This window comes from Aquarana catesbeiana, linkage group LG09 (genome assembly GCF_042186555.1).
Source record: "Aquarana catesbeiana isolate 2022-GZ linkage group LG09, ASM4218655v1, whole genome shotgun sequence".
Taxonomy (NCBI): domain Eukaryota; kingdom Metazoa; phylum Chordata; class Amphibia; order Anura; family Ranidae; genus Aquarana; species Aquarana catesbeiana.
The window spans coordinates 60,273,013-60,297,283 of record NC_133332.1 but is presented as its reverse complement, the minus strand read 5'-3'; the positions used below and the strand labels follow the sequence as shown (position 1 = coordinate 60,297,283).

Sequence of the window (24,271 nt, the reverse complement as noted above, 5' to 3'; positions counted from 1 at the left end):
AACTCGATATCCCACGGATTGAACTTCCGGAATGGTATGACCTCTTCTTCCCCTCGGAACCATGGCATCCGGTTACCCTCAACCCATCCCCGAAAGCACCACGCCAGAGAACACGCAGACGCAAGGCAGGATCGGCATCCCCGAAAGCACACTCATCTCGTCGAGATCTCTACCAACGAAGCCCTGCTTGTGCTCCGTTGTCCCCCCCGGGACGCAATCATCCGGAGGACTGACGTCACCCGCCCAGCCATGCCGCAGCAACAGTGAGTTACTGTCTTAACCCCCGATGAACACTTCCCCCTGATCTCCTATCGTGCTTTAAGCTATACATCAGGAATGCAACTACTTGTTATCCCCTGACATTTCTCACCCGATTCGCCCCTACCCGATTTTTCCCTTGTATGAGATACAGGCACTTTCTCACGCCTCACAAACTGGTCAAGTCTCCCTCTGGAAAATGACATTCAGGACTCAGAAGATCAGATCCTCAAATCCCCCCCTCCCCCCTCCCCCTTTTTTTTTTTTTTTTTTTTTTTTTTTTTTTTCTTCTGTTCTTTTTAGGCCTTGAGTAATCTTGCCGGGGGTGGAGGTACAGCAGACCTTACCGATCTTTTCCACAAATGCACACACCCCAGAATCACTTAACTCGAATAGCCTACAGAACAGACTGGGGTCTGCCTTCCCTCTACCTCCATAAGATAAGGTTGAGTACTCCTTCATTATCCACAATAGAAGATAAAGCATGTATATCATTAACAGTTAAAAACAATGGTTAAAGAGCGATATCATTAAGGTAAACGATTTTATGTATTTAGCAAAGGTAAACGCATGACTATCCTGACCACCAGGGACGGGGTCCTTACCCGATCCGAAGAGCCCCTTAGGGGGGTTCCAACCTTTCACTTTGATTTTAACCACTTCCCACGCAACCTACACTTGTAGTGGGTAGGAGAGTTTTCACTAACCCGGACGTCCCTGGTCCTCAGTGAGCTATCCACCTATCACAGGAACTAGAACACATACAATAAGCTCTACCTGATGAATGGGTTCCCCATAGGGGGTATCTAATAAGCTATAACCTTACAACCTCTTGATCGCGCATTATGATCCTGACGTTCAAATGTGGATAAAAATTTTTTTTTCTTCTTTCTTTTTAGTATCCCCTGTCCCACACCATCCATCCTCCCTTTCCCTCCTTCCTTCCTTCCCTCTTCCTCCCAACGCCCCCTACATCATATTCCCCCCACCCATCCAGCCCTCCCCTCCTCCACCCTCACCCTTGACCCCCCTCACGAGAACTGCCATTCTAGCTCTCACCTCTAAAGATAGTGATTAGCTCTCCGCCTAGCAGGGAAAAATTTATGTTCGATATATCTCCCACAATGTGCACCGGATAGCGGTTATCAGTATTCTTGTTATTATTTTTAGGTCTGTTCTAGGGGGATTACACTGTTATTTTCTCCTCTATGTTGGATAAGCTCAATACATGGCTGATTAGGTAACGGATACAACCTATAGGTTACCTCTACTATGTTGTATTAAGTTTTTGTTTTTCTGAGGATTGTATTATGTTTCTATTCACGGATCACTTTACCGTGACACCGGTGGTTCAATAGTAGAATATAATGTTAGGTGGGCTCCCCCTTAAAATCACATAAACACAAAACTATAAACCTTCAACTTATATTTCTCCACTTAAGCAGAGAGGCGGATCTGTCCCCCGATCCACACCCGATCGAGGTTCCCCGTCTTTTCTCGCTCCCCCACACAGCAAGTCCCTAAGGACACCAGCTGATACTCCAGAACTCCTTTTTTCTCCCCCTAGGCGAGGCAGATTTTCTAAACCTCGCCTCTGGTGTATCCTCCCTAATCGATTCCTACCTTCTCCCTTGTCTTATTTTACCCTACTTACTCCTCTTTTTTCTCTCCTCCTCTTCTTACCACTTCCTTTTCTCGTTCCCTTCCTTCGTTGCTCCCTACACTCTAAACCAACTTTTACTTTATTTCTCTGCATCCCTCCTCTCCCTCTCTTCTCTTCTCTTCCCCCTCCTTTTTCTTCTCCCTCCCTTTGCTATTTTTCTCTCTTTTTTGTTCGGCTTCTTGGCTCCGGGGGTTCACTAACCCTGTTCAGCCCCCCCCCTGACAACCCTCCCACATTATCCTCCACGACTTACCGAATTGCACTTTGGTAGGGCCTGACCCCCAGAAGCAAACAAGTGTATAACCATGCACTCACAATCATTACCTGATCTTTCATTAACGCTAAAATGTATATCCCTCAATGTGAAAGGTCTTAACCTTCCTGAGAAACGCTCCCAGGTCTTGACATCTCTCTCTAAACATAAAGCCCATTTTATTTTTTTGCAAGAGACCCACTTCCGCTCCGACACAATACCTAAGCTTACCAACAATACATATCGTATAGCTCACCACGCCACTAACCCAGATGCCAAAACGAAAGGTGTCTCAATATTAATCTCCAAACACGCAAACTTTTTACTCTCAGACTCATTAATTGACCCGGCGGGTAGATATATCTTCCTTAAAGGGAAATACGCAAATAAACCAATCACATTGGCAAACGTCTATTGTCCCAATGAACATCAAGTCTCCTTCTTCAGAGACATCTGCGACCGACTGACAACCTTCCAGGAAGGATTAGTTCTCCTTGGAGGAGATTTCAACGTACCCCTAAATCCACTAATGGACTCATCATCAGGCTCTTCTGCCCTAACATACAAGGCCCTACGCCAGATCAAAACCCAATTGCAAAACCTGACTCTTCATGACACATGGCGCACACTATCACCCACAGTAAAAGATTACACATTTTTCTCTGCCCCACACCAAAAATATTCCAGAATAGACTATTTTTTCCTCTCCCAATCCGATCTCTCTTTTTTAAATCAGTCTACGATAGAACCCATGTTTTTATCAGACCACCACCCCATCACGGTCACTTTAACCTTCCCTGAAATCCACCCCCGAACTAAAGTATGGCGATTTAACCCTTCACTGCTGGGGGATCCGGTCTCCCTAGATCACATACGCACATGCATCCTCAACTACTTTGCTGAGAATGCGTCACCTGAAATATCTCCTATCTCCCTATGGGAAGCTCATAAGTGTGTGGTCCGGGGGGAGCTGATGTCACTGGCAGCTAAAACCAAAAAACGGAACCAAGAACTTATTAACTCACTTATCGGAACTATTAAATCCCTGGAAAGAGCACACAAACAGACACAAGCAGCCGCCACTTTACAAGAACTATCCCACGCACGCTCTCTCTTAAAAATAGAACTGGACAGACGCTCTAGTAGACGCTACATTCTCTCCCAGAGAATCTTTTACGAGCAAGGGAACAAGTGTGGTCGCCTGCTGGCACGTTCGGTCCAATCCTCTAAAACCTCTACCAGAATACATCACCTACGCAATTCCAAGGGGGATCTCATGGTCAAGAACGAGGAAATAGCTAGAGAATTTGAGACTTTTTACTCAAAACTATATAACTTATGTCCTGATTAGGGATGAGCTTCGTGTTCGAGTCGAACCCATGTTCGACTCGAACATCGGCTGTTCGATCGTTCGCCGAATTGCGAACGTTATGGGCCGTTCGCGCTAAATTCGTGTGGCGCGTCACGGCCCATAATTCACTGCGGCATCGCAGTGCATTGCTGGCTGATGATTGGCCAAGCATGCACTATGACCCGCATGCTTGGCCAATCACAGCGCTGTCAGTAGAGAGAGCTGTAATTGGCCAAAGCCAGGGTGGCTTTGGCCAATTACGGCTCAGGGCATTTAGTACACACCCCACACTATATAAGGCCGCCTGCACGGCGGCCCTGTGTAGTGTGTGTTCCGGTGTGCGGTGTGCTGAGAGATAGAGAGAGAGAGAGACAGTGTCATTTGATTTGAGTTAGATAGATTAGGCAGAACAGTCAGTCAGTTAGCTGCACTTACAGTGTATTGTGTATATATATGCATCCCAGGTGTTGCATATATATATATACACTGTATTCAGTTTAGCTAGATCCGTTCCTGTTATCTTCTATCTAGACTATTTACATTTAATGCAGTGCGTCCTGCTCACAGTGTTCAGCTAGATCCGTTCCTGTTATCTTCTAGACTATTTACATTTAGTGCAGTGCGTCCTGCTCACAGTGTTCAGCTAGATCCGTTCCTGCTATTTACATTTAGTGCAGTGCGTCCTGCTCACAGTGTTCAGCTAGATCCGTTCCTGTTAAATTCCTACTGACCGGCAGGCTTGTCTGGTTACAGTATATAAAGCTACCTGAAGAAAATTACAGGTGTTCTATTTGATCCTATTAGTACCACGGTCAGGCAGCTAGACTATTTACATTTAGTACAGTGTGTCCTGCTCACAGTGTTCAGCTAGATCCGTTCCTGTTATCTTCCTACTGACAGGCAGGCTTGTCTGGTTACAGTATATAAAGCTACCTGAAGAAAATTACAGGTGTTCTATTTGATCCTATTAGTACCACGGTCAGGCAGCTAGACTATTTACATTTAGTACAGTGCGTCCTGCTCACAGTGTACAGCTAGATCCGTTCCTGTTATCTTCCTACTGACAGGCAGGCTTGTCTGGTTACAGTATATAAAGCTACCTGAAGAAAATTACAGGTGTTCTATTTGATCCTATTAGTACCACGGTCAGGCAGCTAGACTATTTACATTTAGTACAGTGCGTCCTGCTCACAGTGTTCAGCTAGATCCGTTCCTGTTATCTTCCTACTGACAGGCAGGCTTGTCTGGTTACAGTATATAAAGCTACCTGAAGAAAATTACAGGTGTTCTATTTGATCCTATTAGTACCACGGTCAGGCAGCTAGACTATTTACATTTAGTACAGTGCGTCCTGCTCACAGTGTTCAGCTAGATCCGTTCCTGTTATCTTCCTACTGACAGGCAGGCTTGTCTGGTTACAGTATATAAAGCTACTTGAAGAAAATTACAGGTGTTCTATCCCAGCTTAGTGCAGCTACAGGCCATTAGTATGTCTGGAAGGCCAAGAAGGAGAGGCAGACAGTCACAAGCCAATAAGAGAGGGCAAGCAGGCTCTGTGTCTAGTGCTGGTCGTGGAGACGGTGCATCCTCATCAGCACGTGGCCATGGGACACGCTTGGCCTTTTTTTCGGCAGCTGGCCATGTTGAGCCGCAACATGCGGAAGACTTGGTCGAGTGGATGACCAAGCCGTCCTCATCCTCCTCATCCTCTCTCACCCATGCCCAGGGTGCTTTGTCTGGCAAAGCAGCGGCCTCTTCCCTCAGCTCAATGTCATCAGTGACTCCTTCCCTAGCTCCACCATGTCCTCATGAGGATTCCCTCGAACTGTTTGACCACAGTGTTGGGTACATGCTCCAGGAGGATGCCCAGCGTTTGGAAGGCTCTGATGACGATACTGAGCTCGATGAAGGCAGTAACATGAGCGCGGACAGAGGGGGTGCCCAAGAAGGACAGCAATCTGGCAGTCATGCTCCCCCTGCTGCAGCATACTGCCAGGTTTGCTCCAGTGATGAGGAGGGAGGGGATGATGAGGTCACTGACTCAACGTGGGTGCCTGATAGGAGAGAGGAGGAGGAGGAGGAGGAGGAGGAGGAGGAGGAGGAGGCGGCAGCACATCACCAACGAGGCAGGATGCCCTCCAGGGGCCAGCCTAAGGGCAGCACATTGACTGCATCACACCCCAAAGCTCCACATGTGCAGGGCGCTGCAGTCTCTGCGCGTTATTCAAAAAGTTCTTTGGTGTGGGCCTTTTTTGAGACGAGTGCATCAGATCGCACCGCTGCTATTTGCAACATATGTCTCAAGCGTATCTCGCGTGGCCAAAATATCTCCCGCTTGGGTACCACATGCTTGACCAGACATATGTTGACCTGCCATGCAGTTCGTTGGCAAGCGTATCTAAAAGACCCACACCAAAGAACAAAGAGGATCTCTCCTTGCTCCTCATCAGCTGAGATTTCCAACCCCACTAGACCTTCAGTCCTCTCTGAGACCTGCAGTGAGAGGAATGAAGGTGTAGAATTAGGTGTGTCACAGCCAAGTACTTGTGGGCAATCTGCTTTTGGTACACCGACGTCAGATTGTACCAGGCAAATTTCCCTGCCCCAGCTGCTGCACCGCCGAAAGAAGTTTGCTCCCAGCCATCCACATGCCCAGCGGTTGAATGCTAGCTTGGCAAAATTGCTAGCACTTCAACTGCTGCCTTTTCAGTTGGTAGACTCTGCCCCCTTCCGTGAGTTTGTGGAATGTGCGGTTCCTCAGTGGCAGGTACCCAAACGCCACTTTTTCTCACGGAAGGCGATTCCGGCTCTCTACCGGCATGTGGAAGGCAATGTCCATGCCTCGCTGGACAGGGCGGTCAGCGGTAAGGTGCATATTACCGCTGACTCATGGTCCAGCAGGCATGGACAGGGACGTTACCTAAGTTTCACGGCGCATTGGGTGACTCTGCTGGCAGCTGGGAAGGATGCAGGACAAGGTGCAGTAGTGTTGGAGGTTGTTCCGCCACCACGCCTCCAAAATGCTGATTGTGACACACCTCTCTCCTCCACCCCCTCCTCTTCTTCTTCCTCCATGGCCTCTTCCTCGGAACCAGCGGTGCTCCGTAGGCGTTCAAGGGGCTACGCAAGTACGCAGGCCAAAAGATGCCATGCGGTGCTTGAGCTGGTGTGCTTGGGGGACAGGAGCCACACTGGGGCAGAGGTTCTGTCAGCTCTGCAGGGGCAGGTTCAGAGGTGGTTGACGCCACGCCAACTTAAGGCAGGAATGGTGGTTTGCGACAATGGCACCAACCTCCTCTCTGCCCTCCGACAGGGACAAATGACCCATGTGCCCTGTTTGGCTCACGTCCTTAACTTGGTGGTGCAGCGGTTCTTGGGCAGGTACCCGGGCTTACAGGATGTCCTGAGGCAGGCCAGGAAAGTCTGTGTGCATTTCCGCCGGTCATATAATGCCAGTGCTCGGCTGACGGACCTCCAAAAGGAGTTTAACCTGCCCAAGAACCGCCTAATCTGTGACATGCCCACCAGGTGGAACTCAACGTTGGCCATGCTGCAGCGGCTGCACACGCAGCAGAGGGCCATCAATGAGTACCTGTGCGACTATGGCACCAGGACAGGGTCAGGGGAGCTTGGTTTTTTTTCCCCACGCCAGTGGGCCATGATCAGGGATGCATGCACTGTCCTGTCACCATTCGAGGAGGCCACGAGGATGGTGAGCAGTGACAGTGCATGCATCAGTGACACTGTCCCCCTTGTCCACCTGTTGGAGCACACGCTGCGTGGAATAATGGACAGGGCACTTGAGGCAGAACAGAGGCAGGAAGAGGAGGACTTCCTTAGCTCTCAAGGCCCCCTTTATCCAGACAGTGTTCCTGCGTGCCCGCCGATCACACAGGAAGAGGACGAGGAGGAAGAGGAGGAGGAGGAAGATTGTGTCAGTATGGAGGTGGAGCCTGGCACTCAGCATCAGCAGCAGTCTTTAAGGGATCAGTCCCAAGAAACACATGGACTTGTACGTGGCTGGGAGGAGGTGGCTGCGGACCATGTCGTTCTTAGTGACCCAGAGGACTCCGGACCGAATGCCTCAGCAAACCTACGCTGCATGGCCTCCCTGATCCTGCAAAGCCTGCGTAAGGATCCTCGTATTCGTGGTATCAAGGAGAAGGACCAATACTGGCTGGCAACCCTCCTTGATCCACGTTACAAGGGTAAGGTTGCGGACCTTATCTTGCCATCGCAGAGGGAGCAGAGGATGAAACATCTTCGGGAGGCCTTGCAGAAAGGTCTGTGCAACGCGTTCCCAGAGACTGGGAGGTTACAAACTCCTGTTTCTGGACAACGTGTTGCTGAGGCTTCGGTCAGTCAAAGAAGGAGCGGTGGAGAAGGTGGCCGTCTGACCGATGCGTTCAGACAATTTTTTGGTCCGCAGCCCCAAGGTATGATCGGTTCCAGCAACCATCGCCAGCGTCTGTTTTACATGGTGCAGGAATACCTAGGGGCAAGATCAGACTTGGACACCTTTCCCACCGAAAATCCTCTGGGTTACTGGGTCTTGAGGATGGATCACTGGCCAGAGCTTGCACAGTATGCAATTGAGCTACTGGCCTGTCCTGCATCCAGCGTTCTTTCGGAACGCACATTCAGTGCTGCTGGAGGCGTGGTAACCGATCACAGGGTGCGTCTGTCCACCGACTCGGTCGATCGGCTGACCTTCATAAAAATGAATGAGTCTTGGATCACCACCAGCTACCAAGCACCTGATGCTGATGTAACCGAATAATTTTTTTTGAAATCTCAGATCCCTTCAAAGACTGCCTATGCTGATGCTGAGTGACTATCCCTGAGTAATTATCCTCTTCCTCCTCAATCATCACGCTGATAGCTTGTAAGAACATTTTTGGTTCTGGGCGCCACCACCAGTGCCTAAGGCACAATTTTTCAGCCCCTGTTTAACAGGGGCGTGTAATTACAATTTTTGATGTAATACTTTGCAGCAGGGCTCGTTCCTGCATTCCAACTAGAGTGTCTGTGAGGGGTTGCAGTGTTGTGGCACCAGCACCAGTGCCTAAGGCCCAATTTTTCTGCCCCTGTCTAACAGGGGCGTGTAATTACAATTTTTGAAGCAATAATTTGCAGCAGGGCTCGTTCCTGCGTTCCAACTAGAGTGTCTGTGAGGGGTTGCAGTGTTGTGGCACCAGCACCAGTGCCTAAGGCCTAATTTTTCAGCTCCTGTTCAACAGGGGCATGTAATTACAATTCTTGATCTAATATTTCACAGCAGGGCCCTGTGAGGGCTTACAGTGTTGTGGCCACAGCAACACCTAAGGCCCAAATTTCTGCTGAGTATATAGGGCAGGACCCTACTTTCAAACATCTAACTTACAAACGACTCCTACTTGCAAACGGAAGGAGACAACAGGAAGTGAGATGAAATCTACCCCTAGGAAGGGAAATTCTCTCCTGTAAGAGTTAATATGGGAAAACAAGTTCTCCTTTCCACTGATGCTTTCCAATCCTTGTTCCACAAAAAAACCCAAATTTTCAAAAAACATTTTTCATTGGGACAAAAAAGTGAGGTGAAATCTTCTGAAGAGGAGGAAAGACAGCAAAACAAATGTCACAGGGGTGATAACCCTTCCCTATGTTTTCCAAAAAGCTTAGAAAAGATTTTTTGGCTGGAGCTAAACACGTTAAAAATGTTCAAAATTACAAACAGATTCTACTTAACAACAAACCTACAGTCCCTGTCTTGTTTGCACCGCCTGTATACTGCTGTTCAGAGTATATAGGGCCTGGTGGCCCCACACCTTTCCTTATTTTAATTTGGGTGCGGGGTTCCCCTTAATATCCATACAAGACCCAAAGGGACTGGTAATGGACTGGGGGGTACCCATGCCGTTTGTCTCACTGATTTTCATCCATATTGCCATGACCCGACATGACATTAAACCCGCAAGCAGTTTTAAATGAGATTTTTTCCTTTAAAAATGACATTTGGTGCAGGGACTGTTCTAAACATGGGAAACACGCGTCACTTTACAGGCATACTATAGACACCCCCCAGGTACGATATTTAAAGGAATATTTCACTTTTTTTTTTTTACTTTAAGCATCATTAAAATCACTGCTCCCGAAAAAACGGCCGTTTTTAAAAGTTTTTTTTGCATTGATACATGTCCCCTGGGGTAGGACCCGGGTCCCCAAACCCTTTTTAGGACAATACCATGCAAATTAGCCTTTAAAATGAGCACTTTTGATTTCGAACGTTCGAGTCCCATAGACGTCAATGGGGTTCTAACGTTCGTGCGAACTTTCGGTCCGTTCGCGGGTTCTGGTGCGAACCGAACCGGGGGGTGTTCGGCTCATCCCTAGTCCTGATCAAAGGTCTCAAAACGCACAGAAAACCCGATCTGACCTCATTAAATCCTTCCTCTCCAAATATAGCCCCAAGCCTATATCACCCCAACTTAAACTAGAACTTGATAAACCCATATCTTTAACTGAAATTGCTGTGGCAATTAAACAAATGAAACTTGGCAAAAGCCCTGGTCCCGACGGATACACTCTCCAATACTATAAAACATTCGCAGACATTCTTTCCCCTACACTCTTAGCCACATTCAACACATTAGCTGATGCCCAATTTGATCCCTCCAGAATGCTAATGGCCCATATCACGGTCATACCAAAAGAGGGTAAAGATCCTTCATTAGTCGCGAACTACAGGCCAATATCCCTATTAAACGTAGACATCAAATTGTACGCAAAAATCCTTGCTATTAGACTACTCCCCTTAATACCAAACCTTATATCCCTGGACCAGGTAGGGTTTGTCCCGGGTAGAGAAGCCCGAGACAACGTAATCCGCACGTTAAATTTACACCACTGGATTACGGCCACTAAAACCCAGGGCTTTCTTCTCTCTCTAGACGCCGAGAAGGCGTTTGACAGGGTGGCCTGGGACTACATGTACGAAACTCTCTCGGCGATTGGGATCGGAAACCGTATGCTTTCCTCTATTATGGCCCTGTACTCTGGTCCCTCCGCTGCAGTTAGAGTTAACGGCCTCCTGTCGGGCGCCTTCTCGGTCAAGAACGGGACACGTCAGGGATGCCCCCTATCACCACTTCTATATATCCTCACTTTAGAGCCCTTCCTCAACAAACTAAGAAACAATCCTGATATTCGGGGTATTGTGGTAAAAGGGAGAGAGTACAAGGTTGCGGCATTCGCCGACGACATTTTACTCTCACTACAAGCTCCCCGTGTCTCTCTCCCAAATCTTCTACAGGAAATCGATCTCTTTAACAAAATATCCAACTTAAAGATCAACCACACTAAATCACAGGCCCTGAATATCTCACTTCCCCCCCAAGAAGTGACAAGCTGCCAGGAATCCTTTCCGTTTCAATGGCAAAAAAATGCCCTCACCTACCTGGGAATACAAATCCCACCCATTTTATCAAACCTATACACACTGAACTTCCAGGTAGCTCTTCTTAAAGCCCAAAATTTCCTTAAGGAATGGAAGACGTTAAATGTTTCCTGGTTTGGACGAGCAGCTTTAATTAAAATGCTTATCTTACCGCGCCTTCTTTACCTCATACAAACAATACCTATAGCCCTACCAATTAACTTTTTCACAACATATCAAAAAATATGCTCAACTTTTTTATGGAGGGACTCCCCCCCCCGCATTAAATATTCTAGACTCACCTTACCCAAATCCAGGGGCGGAATAGGACTGCCGGATCTGAACAAATACTATAGTGCAAGCCATCTCACGAGGATAGCGGATTGGAATATCCACTCCCTTAAGAAATCCTGGATTCCCCTAGAAAATGCTGTGTCACATCTTCCTTTACACTTAATCCCATGGTTACCCCCTAAGCACTGGCCACAATCAATAATGACACACCCACTAATCTATCCATCCCTATTAGCATTCAAAAAAGCATCACTTAAGGGGAACTTAGCCTCAATCCCGGGCCCCTTAACTTCCTTGAGAGGAAATCCTGATTTCCCCCCAGGCTCCCACACTAACTTTCTACAGAAAGAATGGCCACATGAAGACGTTCTAATCATGCACTTCTATCAGGATGGGAAAATCATGCCCCATGAAAAACTTATAGAAATATCCAAAACCTCTGCATTTTCCTTCTGGACTTACAGGCAAATCAGACACTTTCTGGAATCCCACGCCAATCAAACCCACGGGATTAAACAGCTCACTCAGTTTGAAACCCTGTGTCACCGTAAAATCCCACAAAGACACCTCATCTCTCTTCTGTACACTCTGCTAAATGACCCCTTGACACCCACAATCTCACCTTCTCAGAGTGCATGGAACAGAGACCTTCCGACACCCTTAACTAATGAGGAATGGAATAAGGTCCATGAGTACATACACAAAGGTTCTCTGAATGTAACTACACAAGAAAATGGATACAAGATAGCTACTAGGTGGTATAGAACCCCCTCTAGACTTCACAAATTCAAATCCACTATCCCCAACACTTGCTGGCGTTGTGGAGCGGAGGTGGGTACAATGCTCCACATATGGTGGGACTGCGAAATCCTCCAGCCCTTTTGGAAGGAGGTTCACAAATTAATAACACAAATTACCACATTTACTCTTGACTATACCCCAGCCCAATACCTTCTACACCATACCTCATTATCCAAACGAAACTACTTCAAATCCCTAGCGATGCATCTGGTGAATGCTGCTAGATTATGCATCCCTAAACACTGGCAATCGACATCGGTTCCATCAATTGGTGAATGGTGTACAAGAATTTCCAAAACGAAAGACATGGAAGAGCTCATTCACGTTTCTCAGGATAGGACTCAGAAGTTCACGGCCACATGGTCCTGTTGGATACACTTCACGACCACTGAGAGATACCGCCAATACCTTCCACGAGCCTCCACACAAACATAACCGTGTTCATTCAGGAAGGCACCCCTGCTGGTGCCTCTCCTGTAGGGTTTGGGGGGGGGAGGACTTGGTTACACCCCGGAGCCACCCTCTTCTATTGTCATTTGCCTTACTTCCAAACGTAACCCTCTCTACCCCCTCTTTTCTTTAATATACACCTCATTCATCACACTAAACCCTTTCCCCTTTCCTTCCTACCTAATACGACTCTCTTTAACCCATGATTCACTTTAGGCTCCCACATCTACAATCCTGGGGGTCTACCCACCTTTTCATCCTGTCCCCTCTTTACTATTTTACTCTTTCACCTCAAAGAACTCCACCCTTATTCTCTTGAGTACTCCCCCCATCCCTTCTTTCCCCGCTTTTCTTTTTTTTTTTCCCTCCCTCTTCCCTCTTCCCCCTCCTTCACTACCCCCTTTCCCTTTTCTCCTCTCCTTTCCTCTTCTCTTTTCTTTTTAGACTATTCTATTCTCCCTTCTTTAGTTTGCAACCATTGTACAGTGGTCTTATGTATACTAGGCCCTTTGATGAGGGCACCCACTTGTCGATCCGGGAACTTCGAGACATTTAACATTTATGCCCGGAGGGGTCTCGACGTTCTCTGAACCCTTACCCGGGACTGGCCCGGTGCTCGGCTCTCCCCTTAATACTCGCCGAATGATGATGTGAGTGGGGGGAGCTCGGCGCTGGAATATAACATCTTGTCGAGAAATTCCACGTTTTTGCTTCCAACATTAACATAAATCTCTCTCCAGATCAACCGCCTACTAACATTTTGTTGGAAAACATATGAATCTAATGTTATTTGTTCTTTAAGCTAAATGACTTTTGTACAAGATTCTATGTACGATTTCTGTATGTGATATATTTTTCTCTTCACAATAAAATCTTTATGGAAAAAAAAAAAAAAAAAAAAAACAGCACACAGCACACACAGTAACGCATGTTGGGCACACAATTAACCCCTTAATCACCCTCGATGTTAACCCCTTTCTTTCCAGTGATATTAGAACAGTGACAGTGCATATTTTTATCACTGATCACTGTATTAGTGTCACTGGTTCCCAAAAAAGTGTCAAAAGTGTCAGGTAGTGTCAGATCATCCACCACAATATTGCAGTCCCGCTATAAGTTGCTGATCTCCGCCATTACTAGTAAAAAATAAATACATAAAAATATCCCATATTTTGTAGACGCTATAACTTTTGTGCAAACCATTCAATAAAAAATAATGCTTATTGAGATCTTTCTACCAAAAATATGTAGCAGAATACATATTGGCCTGAATGGATGAAGATATTAGATTTTTTACATTTTTTTATTGGATGTTTTTTATAGCACAAAGTAAAAAATGTTGGGCTTTTTTCAAAATTGTCTGCCTTATTTTTTTTATTTACCCACTTCAACCCTGGAGGATTTGGCTGCTCAATGTCGGGGCCATTCTTTGCGATTCGGCACTGCGTCGCTTTAACTGGCAATTGCGCGGTCGTACGACGTTGTACCCAAACATAATTGACGTCCTTTTTTTCCCACAAATGAGCTTTCTTTTGGTGGTATTTGATCATCTCTGCAATTTTTATTTTTTGCACTATAAACAAAATAAGAGTGACAATTTTGAAAAAAGCAATATTGTTTACTTTTTGCTGTAATAAATATCCCCCAAAAATATATAACATTTTTTTTTCCCTCATTTTAGGCTGATATGTATTCTGCATATTTTTGGTTAAAAAAAATCGCAATAAGCGTATATTGATTGGATTGCGCAAAATTTATAGCATCTACAAAATAGGGGATAGTTTTATGGCATTTTTATTATTATTTTTTTTTTTTTAGTAGTAATGGCAGCGATCTGCGATTTTTATCATGACTGCGACATTATGGCAGACACATTGGACATTTTTGACACTATTTTGGGACCGTTGTCATTTATACAGCAATCAGTGCTATAAAAATGCATTGACTACTGTGTAAATGACACTGGCAGTGAAGGGGTTAACCACTAGGGGCGGTGAAGGGGTTAAGTGTGTCCAAGGGAGTGATTCTAACTGTGAGGGGGCTGGGCTTGAACACACAGGACAGTGATCTCTGTCATCGAGAGCAGTAGATCACTGTCCTGTCGCTAGGCATAATGGGGAATGCCTTGTTTACAATAGCATCTCCCCATTCTACCTCTCTGTGACACGATCGCTGGGAGACCGGCAGACATTGAGTCCACTGGACCCGCGGGCGTGATCACGGAGCACGTGGTGGCGCGTGTACACCGCCACAGAGTGAAATTTACAGGGTTGTACAGGTACGCCCATTTGCCCAGCCGCGCCATTCTGCCGACATAAATGTACACGTGGCGGTTGGCAAGCGGTTAAAGCGCAAAAAATAAAAAATGCAGATCAAATGCCACCAAAAAAAAGCTCTATTTGTGGGAAAAAAAGGATATACATTTTATTTGGGTACAGCATTGCATGACTGCGCAATTGTCAGTTAAAATAATGCAGTTCTGTATAGGTTAGGCTGCACAGGGGGATTTTTTATTGTCAGGGCGATAACTGGTTGTGTCAGCAGGGAGTTCTAATAGTTTTAAAAGACTCTTGGATGTGCATCTCAGTGAACACAACATACAGGGAAATGGTAAATGACTATTGACACTGACACACGTACACCTATACAGGTTGAACTGGATGAACTATTGTTTTTATTCAACCTTACCAACTATGAAACTATATGCAAACAAAATTGTGAAGCGCTACCTTTCTTGCCCTATAACAACAATAGTGTAACCCCCCCCCCCCCTCCCGTGGGATCTCATTGATACTGTATATTGACATTAACATATCCAATGATCAGTGGTGGAATGGTGTAGAGAGTTATTACTAAAATTACAAAATTAAGTTAATAAAAGAAATTGTCAACTTGTAAAATAAAGGTAAAACCCTTATAAATAATGGTGAGGACCCATAAATAAATAAAAGCTCAAAATAACACAAAATACGTACAAAATAATTTTACATATACCATTAAAAAATGTTGTGAAAGGAGGGGGCAGGAGGCGGAGCCTAGCGGAGCAGACATGCATTGTTAGAGCTCCACACCGCTGAGGAGAGAAGAGAAGGACAAAGCGGAGCCTGCAGGCTCAAAAGGTATCCATTCGAACCTTTTTGCCCCAGGGAACAAACTGTGAAAGTTTGGGCAGGAAATATGGTACTGAGAGGAAACCGTGGCAGAAATAAAAATCACCTCACAAAGAGCTCACAGGCACTCACTGCAGCTGAAGCAGCTCCAGTCACCTCACAATATACAGCATCAGGGCGCTCTCACAGACAGAAAATGTCACAGCAAGACTCTCCATTTGAGTCAGATACAGAACAAATCCTCTCACAAACTTCTCCACAAGCCTCCTCAGTATCCCCAGTAATATTATTACAATTTGAAAAGATGCTTCATAAGGCTTTAAAACAAACCTCAGACCAAATAACAAACAGCCTAACCAAAGAAATAAGAGAGCTGGGAAACAGCACCACAGCCTTAGAAATAAAAATGGATGAAATTGAAATTACAACCCAAGAAAATATAACAGAATTGGAACAATTAAAAAAAGAGAATTTAATACTTCAAACTAAGCTCGAAGATTACGAAAATAGAGCCAGACGTTCAAACTTGCGCATAAGGGGAATACCTGAAACTGTGACAGACCTGCAATTTACTATTACTGCTCTATTACAAGAACTAAAGCCAGATATCCCTATTGAACGTTTAGAACTGGACAGAGTACACAGAGCCCTCACAGCCAAAAAGAAAGATGGACCCCCACGTGATATAATCACAAAATTTCATTATTACAGAACAAAAGAACAAATACTAATTGCTGCAAGAGAAAAAAAGGAACTTAATTTTCAAGGACACAATTATCAAATTTTTGCTGACCTATCCCAACTTACTATTACTAAAAGACGATCCATGAAACCCCAACTAATGGAACTGCAATGCCACAACATTATGTATCAATGGGGCTTCCCCTTTTCAGTCAGATTTAACTACCAAGGTACAATTTACAGAAGCAGATCAGCAGATGAACTACAACAAACCCTTTTAAAATTAAATCTGACAGAACCCACAAGCAGCAACACTCCCACACGCAGAAGAATGGCATCATCTTCACCTTCAGGCAGCACCCAGAAAATTCCAGAACAAAATGGGAATCATCCTTCTCACAAAAGAGGCCGTTATGCCAAATCATCCATGGACCAAGAAGATTCAATGGACTGACATCCTAATTCCTGATATCTCTTCATTTATTATACTAAGAGATGGTTCTCTATAAAAAACCTATATTTATAACTGAATGTAACTGCATTCTGATAGTCACACACTGTGTAGGATCATGTTACATTCCAGTTATATTTCTTATTACTTCTGATTCATATAGCCTTAGAATATATAAGTGAAATAAGGAAATTCTTGTTCAGTTATATATTATCAGGTAATAACAATAAATAGATTTATTACTTTTTAGGACAAATATGTTCAATAATCCAGAAGTAATGGAAGCTTTTTTTTTTTTTTTTTTCTTTCTTTTCTTAAAACAAATATTATTACCTAACTAGTTCCTAGAATTATGTTTTTGTTTATTCTAATCTGAAGCAATACAACCTCAATTTTATGAGTTAACATATCTAAACAGTTACATATGAATAAAATATGTAATTGTTTACTCTAAAAGGGTTAAAATCCCAAAATAATTCAAACTATCTTCATCAATACCAAAGTTATTAACAATACCTTTCTAACTGAATTATTTAGCCTAGGGCAAGACTAACCATATACAACCACCCTGGAATAAATAATTTCAACAAAAACTATATTCTGCACTCCAACTAATGAAACATCATTTTGATGTCTTTTGACATAGCACTTCTCTCCTGTAAGCGGAAGATCCGTGTACCCCCATTAGCCCTCCTCATTCTCCCAACCATATTATGTGGGAGTGTGACGAAGGCACTTATTCCCCTGAGAGAGATATTTATTCTCTTTTACGGGTAAATTGTGATTACTTGCAAAAAATAATTTATACAATGTATCATCTAGTCTCATATGTTTTTTTTTTACTCTTTACTCCAGAATTCACTGGTTTCTTTTCTATCTATTCATCTCTTCAGTCCACACAGGTTGATCTGCGCAGTCAGCTCTGCATAACAAAAAGTAAGTCAAAACTATTTGATCTATTGCCATGGCACCACTGAATATACTTTCCCTGAATGTTCAGGGAATAAATGTCCCTCAAAAAAGGACCAAAGCCTTCCGTACTTTCCATAACAAGAAGGCTCACATAGTATGCCTCCAAGAAACACACTTCACCAAAGATTCTACTCCAAAATATATTTCTCCTTTTTATCAACAAATTTACACGGCTTCTGCCTGTACCAAGCAAAGGGGAACTCTAATTGCATTTCACCGATCCACACCATTCACCTTATCATCAGAAATTAAAGACCCAGAAGGTAGATACCTGATACTCATGGGTTATATAATGGATACAGCAATCACGGTGATTTCCTACTACGCTCCTAACAAACAACCTACACCATTCCTCTCACATATATTACAAGTGATTAATACACACAAAATAGGAACAGTGATAATGTGTGGGGATTCGAACCAGGTCCTCCTCCCATTTCTAGATAAATCACCTTTTACATCATCCAAAATAACCTCTAGATTACCTTTTTCTCAACTTCTTTCCAAATACAATCTGGTAGATTCATGGAGAGAAAGTAACCCAATGAAAAAGAAATTCACTTATTTCTCGCACCCTCATCAAACCTTCACCAGAATAGATCATATTTTTCTAACAATAGGAATGATACCAGAAATTATTGCATCCGATATAATTCCGATTACATGCTCTGAGGAAACCTGTGACCAGGTGAAACGCGTAAGCATCACGCCATCACCTGTGTGGTGGCTGGGACCTCTGGATGCCCACCAAATAGCCCGGAACCACCTCAGTCCATCTCCACCCCTGGACGGACCAATACCGCTAAATTTAAACAGCGATCCTGCTTCTCCGCTGCTTCCTCATGTGGCTGTCTACAATACTGCCTACTTAGCTGATTGCCATAGCCCAGCTGACTACCCTTGTACCTGGCGATCTACCGTAAGCGTAGTCTGGAGGAATCAGTACTGCCGGAAGTGTAAGGCTATCAGCATGGTTCACTGACAAGCCAGGAGACGGTGTCAGCACAGCTACTCCGCGGACCACAAGACATTCAGATCAAGACGCCTAAATGGTGAGCGATATTACATGTCTTCCTATGTAAAAACATCAATGGACTTGGGTCTGTCATGTCACTAAATGTTGACCCCCGTGCTTAACAGCGCCATACTGCATGGATCTCTGTTCAATATATTCGAGTCAATCCTACGGGTGGATTTCTCGCCTTTATGCAGTTCTGATACAGTCAATTGTCCTATGTATATGCCCATGGTACTCTACTTTTATTACTTTATATATCTGAGCAACATTTGAACAATATTTACTCAATAAGACCCGGGTCAAGGACTTTTTGTCTGTATGTGTATGCAAGACGAGTGATTGATGGAGGTGTGTATATAGGGTAAGGTGGCCACCCAATGTCCCATGTAAGACGTCAGTCTTATTTTTAATTCTAGCTGGAGGGAGGATTATTTTCATCTTTAATTTCTGTATTATTGTTAATCTGTTTATATATGAACTTGTCTACCTGAGGGTTTCTAATAAAGATAGTTAAGCTTAATATCAGTGTGTCCTCATTGAAGAAACTGCTTTTTTGGAATCTTTTCCGACTTTTTTCTTTTGATAATATACGCAGGGCAGTGTTATTGGCACATATTGCTAAAAAACGGAAAATCCCTTTATGTTTTCTATCTCTCGATATTAAGAGGGCATTTGACACAGTATCCTGGCAATATATGCAATATTCATTACAAAAATGGGGTTTTGGACCCCACTTTTTAACATGGATCAAAGCATTATATAATAAACCCAAAGCCTATATAAAATATGCTGGATACAAATCTGAAGCCTTTAATATCGAAAGAGGTACCCGACAGGGTTGCCCATTATCTCCCTTATTATTTGCCCTTATACTCGAACCCATGGCCCAATATATCAGAACAAACCAAACTATAACTGGCATTGAAGTAGGAGGTATTACACACAAATTATGTATATTTGCAGACGATATATTACTTTTTCTATCATCACCACAGGTCTCTGGTCCTAACTTAATACCAGCTCTTGATGGATTTGCAGCCCTATCCGGCCTTATGATTAATCCTAAGAAATGCCTAGTGCTTAATATTTCACTCACAAACATGGAATTGATCCCGGCTAGGGCTGCACTCCCATTCACATGGGCAGAAAAATCAATCCCATATCTTGGAATTCATTTAACAGCCTCTCATTCTGACTTATTCTCAACCAATTATCCTCCTGTATTAAGACCACAAATCTAATAAAACAATGGTCGCAACTTCCTTTATCCTGGATGGGGAAGATTAATGCAGTCAAAATGACTATTCTACCCAAATTGCTTTATCTATTCAGAGTCCTCCCTATTCCAATTCCTTCCTATTTTTTGAGAATAGTACAAAAAAGAGCAACTTCGTTTATATGGGGCTCTTCTAAACCACGTATACCTATACACACACTACATCTTCCCAAAAATAAAGGAGGCCTGGGATACCCTAATTTTACTAACTACTACAGAGCGGCACATTTGGCCAGTCTGTCCAAATACCATGCAAAACAGGAAATCCCATTATGGGTATTTATAGAGGCTTCAGAAAATGACCCTCTATTAATATCAAATTTATTATGGCTTGATCCTAAAGACCGCTTTAAAATTCATAATCCCATAACTAAACACTTCTTATCTCTCTGGGATAAACTAAAAACCAAATATCAGTTACAATCTCCACACAATCCTCTCCTTTCTTTTATCAGAAATCCGGCCTTTTATCCGGCATGGATCTACCCAAATTCTTTTAAAGCTTGGACAACATCAGGCATTCAGACACTAAATGACTTCATAGCATCTAAATCATTCCTTTCATTCCCATCGCTTAGAGAAAAATATGATCTACCAAACTCTGAGATATTTAGATATCTCCAAATCAAAAATTTCTATACATCATTCCTAAAGGGGGATACACCATTATCCCAATTATCCATTTTTGAATCAATCTGTACAAAAGATCCATTTGCTAAAGGTACAATTTCATCACTTTATAATCAATTATATGGAGTACCAAATCTTAATAGACCCTCTTACGTTCAGAGGTGGGAGGAGGACCTGGGACGAACTTTAGAAGACACGGACTGGTCTAACATATGGCTCACATCTAAGTCATCTTCACCCAACATCTTAGCACTGGAGACAAATTATAAAGTCCTAACTCGCTGGTACCTTGTACCCGCTAGAGTGGCAAAATATTCACCTAATACCTCAACTCTTTGTTTTCGAGGATGCCCAGAAATAGGCACATATTTACACATATGGTGGACGTGCCCAGTAATCCAAATCTTCTGGAAGGAAGTCTTCGTGATTGCATCTAAAATATTTAAAAAAATAATACAACCAGATCCATATTTAACTTTACTTAATCTAAAACCGGAATGGTTAACACTCTCTCAATTCAAACTTATGATCCAACTAATAACGGCTGCAAAACAAACAGTGGCCAAGGCATGGAAATCTCCTACATTGGTACTAGCAGAAACAATTCACAGAATGAATAATACAATGTCCCATGCTAAGATGGTAGCCATCGATCAAAATCAAATTCCAAAATTTGAAAAACTTTGGCATTCTTGGATAAAACAACAGTTCCTGTCAAACTTCAATGACTCTGTCCTGTTGCCATGGTAACGGATTAAATGACTTACAGAGACACCCATTCTAAGGCTTCAAAGAGAACTAAAAAGAATAATAAACTGACGAGCGGGACAACCTTGTGGACCATACCTCTACCTTTCAACCCTTTTTCTTCTTTCTCTTTCCTTTTCTCCATCTTACGATTAAAGCTCATTATCAGAATTTATTTGACCTATATACACTCTACTTGTAAACAATATGTATAGTAGGTATAAATCATTTAAATACCTACAAAAGTAACTAAGGAAATGATATATATCTTTAATTTAGGTTTACGTGAACCCAATGTTTAATATTTGAAATTTCATGATATTTACCTATATAAACCCTACTGTAAAACAATGAGCTTACTTTATAGATCCTTGTAAACTTACTTTATGTATCTTTATAACATTGTATACTCAATAAACTTCTTTTGACAAGGAAAAAATGTTGTGAAAAATTATATATTGCAGTCTTTTGTGCATCAATATTATTAGGAGTTCTACAAATGTCCGTGTTACCAGTAGAAACTCAAACACTTGTATCCTCCTGTGTACTTCACCTCCAACACCTTGTGAACCACCACCAATCCACATATATGCTCACCTTAGCTTCAGACCTGTCCACAGGTCAATATATGCCTTCCCCCTCTGGGAAAAATATCCAGTGGCTTGCAAAATATTCAAACTCACAACATTCCTTCTCAAATGAAAAACCTTGCTATCGGGTAAGTGGTCTTCAACTTTCAGAAGTGTGCTCAGAGAGGATTAAAAGTAAATTGATACCCAACATGTCATGCTTTAAAATTGCGCATGCTCGTGGAATGGCAACAAACTATGGTACTAAAAATCTTCATAGGTGACGCTTACATTTTTTTACAGGTTAACTGTTTAGAGTTACAGAGGAGGTCTTGCACTAGAATTATTGAATTATATCAAAAAGACCCCAGAACTCGTACTTACCTTTAAATGCAAAAGAAAAAGAACTATTTTTACATTTTGACTTAAAAAAAAATCATTTGTTTTGGCCCGAGACCCGGAAGTGACGTCAGAGGTCACGCTGGTCCTCCAAGAGCATATAGATGAGTGGGGGCCATCTTGCCCTCACTCAACTACCTGCTCAGCTAGCTGCTTCCATAACAATGGTATTTACCATTAAATTAATGATGTATTTTTACTATGGGATTGTCAGCAAGTGGTAATTGTCTTGTGAGTTTGGACACCATGCCTCAGGCTCTTGAATTGTTTCCTTTATGTATCCTTATTTGATATGTTTGTAATGATATAACTGCAAATTTGTAATTTACCTGCCTCTCTGTGTCCAGAATAAAGCTGTTTTGCTTACCCCTGTTGATTCAGCTACAGGGGGAAAAAAGGATCTGTGTAGCATCCTCTGATTGCTATGATCAAGCCTCACACAGGGCTTAAATGCGTGAGCATGGAGGTGGACATGTAACTTTTATTTGTACTGAATAAAGCATCTCTTCATGTCTCAAGTGTAGGTGTCACTCTACTTTATTCCGCACAGGCACATTACAGCACATAGACTTCTATAGGGCTGATCTACCTTTGTCTACTGGCTGGAAGTTTATAAGAAGGTTTATACATTTTAACACTTTCATTTCACTTTCAGGACTCATTGAGACTTAAGGGTTGATTTACTAAAACTGGAGAGTGCAAAATCTGGTGCAGCTGTGTATGGTAGCCAATCAGCTTCTAACTTAAGCTTGTTCAATTAAGCTTTGACAAAAAACAAATGAAAGCTGAAAGGTTTCTATGCAGAGGTGTACCAGATTTTGCACCCTCAGGTTTTAGTAAATCAACCCCTTAATATTAGGTCAGTAAAGTGACAGAAGGGTCAATGGAGGCACCATTGTTAGGCTGTGCATAGGGTATCAGCTGCCCTTAACCCAGCTCTTATCTAAGGCTGGCCATACACTATACAATTTACTTGTTCAACTTTCCTTTAGATTTACCAAAACCATATAATATGAGGTCAAACCTAAACTCTTTCAACTTGTATTTTATCAGGCAGGCCCTTGCACTACATAGTTTAAGGTAAATCTATAGGAAATTGAATAAGAAAATTGTATAGTGTATGACCAGTCTAAGACTCTACCAAATTGCATGCTGTTAGTAGTAGTTTTTGATGTATTTTCTCTCCCCTTTCCTAGGAAAACGTGTGTGTTTGGGAGAGGGTCTGGCTCGCATGGAACTGTTCCTCTTTATTACAACCATTCTGCAAAGATTTACTCTGAAACCCACCATGGACAGAAAGTACATAGAAATTACACCTGAGCCCAACAGCAATGCTTCCAGATCTCGTGAATATGAGATGTTGGCTGTACCTCGCTGAGGGACCATTGTTATTGGATATGGAGTTCATGTTCAAAAGCATCAATTACTTTACAATTCTGAAAAATAATGTAATAGTGACTTGTAGGCTGGGTTCACACCTATGCAGGTTTCTCCACATTCAATTCGCATAGCAGGAGATTGTGACCGGCTCTCTATGGAGCCAGTTCACACATCTCCGCAGCGGCAGCAGTGCGAATTGCACAGGAGCCTTGTGCGTCTTGTGGTCCATTTCAGGTCCGAATTCAGCCCAAAATTCGGGCTGAAATTGGACATAAAACTGAATTGAGACACACCGTACTCCTGCTGTGAGCTGATGTGTGTTCCAGTGTTAAGGATGAGCCGAACACCCCCGGTTCGGTTCGCACCAGAACCTGCGAACAGACCGAAACTTCGCACGAACGTTAGAACCCCATTGAAGTCTATGGGACTCAAACGTTCAAAATCAAAAGTGCTAATTTTAAAGGCTAATTTGCATGGTATTGTCCTAAAAAGGGTTTGGGGAGCCGGGTCCTAACCCAGGGGACATGTATCAATGCAAAAAAAAGTTTTAAAAA

At 43.3% G+C, this 24,271-nt stretch overlaps 1 protein-coding gene across 1 annotated transcript in view; it reads left to right on the top strand.

Moving 5' to 3' along the window:
- LOC141107708 (cytochrome P450 2G1-like) overlaps positions 1–23,844 on the top strand; it is a 150,199-nt gene extending 126,355 nt beyond the window's left edge. Inside the window, exon 9 of the mRNA XM_073598627.1 lies at positions 23,534–23,844. Within this exon, the coding sequence (XP_073454728.1) occupies positions 23,534–23,715 (182 nt within the window). The 3' untranslated portion in view covers positions 23,716–23,844. The remainder of the gene's footprint in view (positions 1–23,533) is intronic.
- The last annotated feature ends 427 nt before the right edge of the window (positions 23,845–24,271 follow it).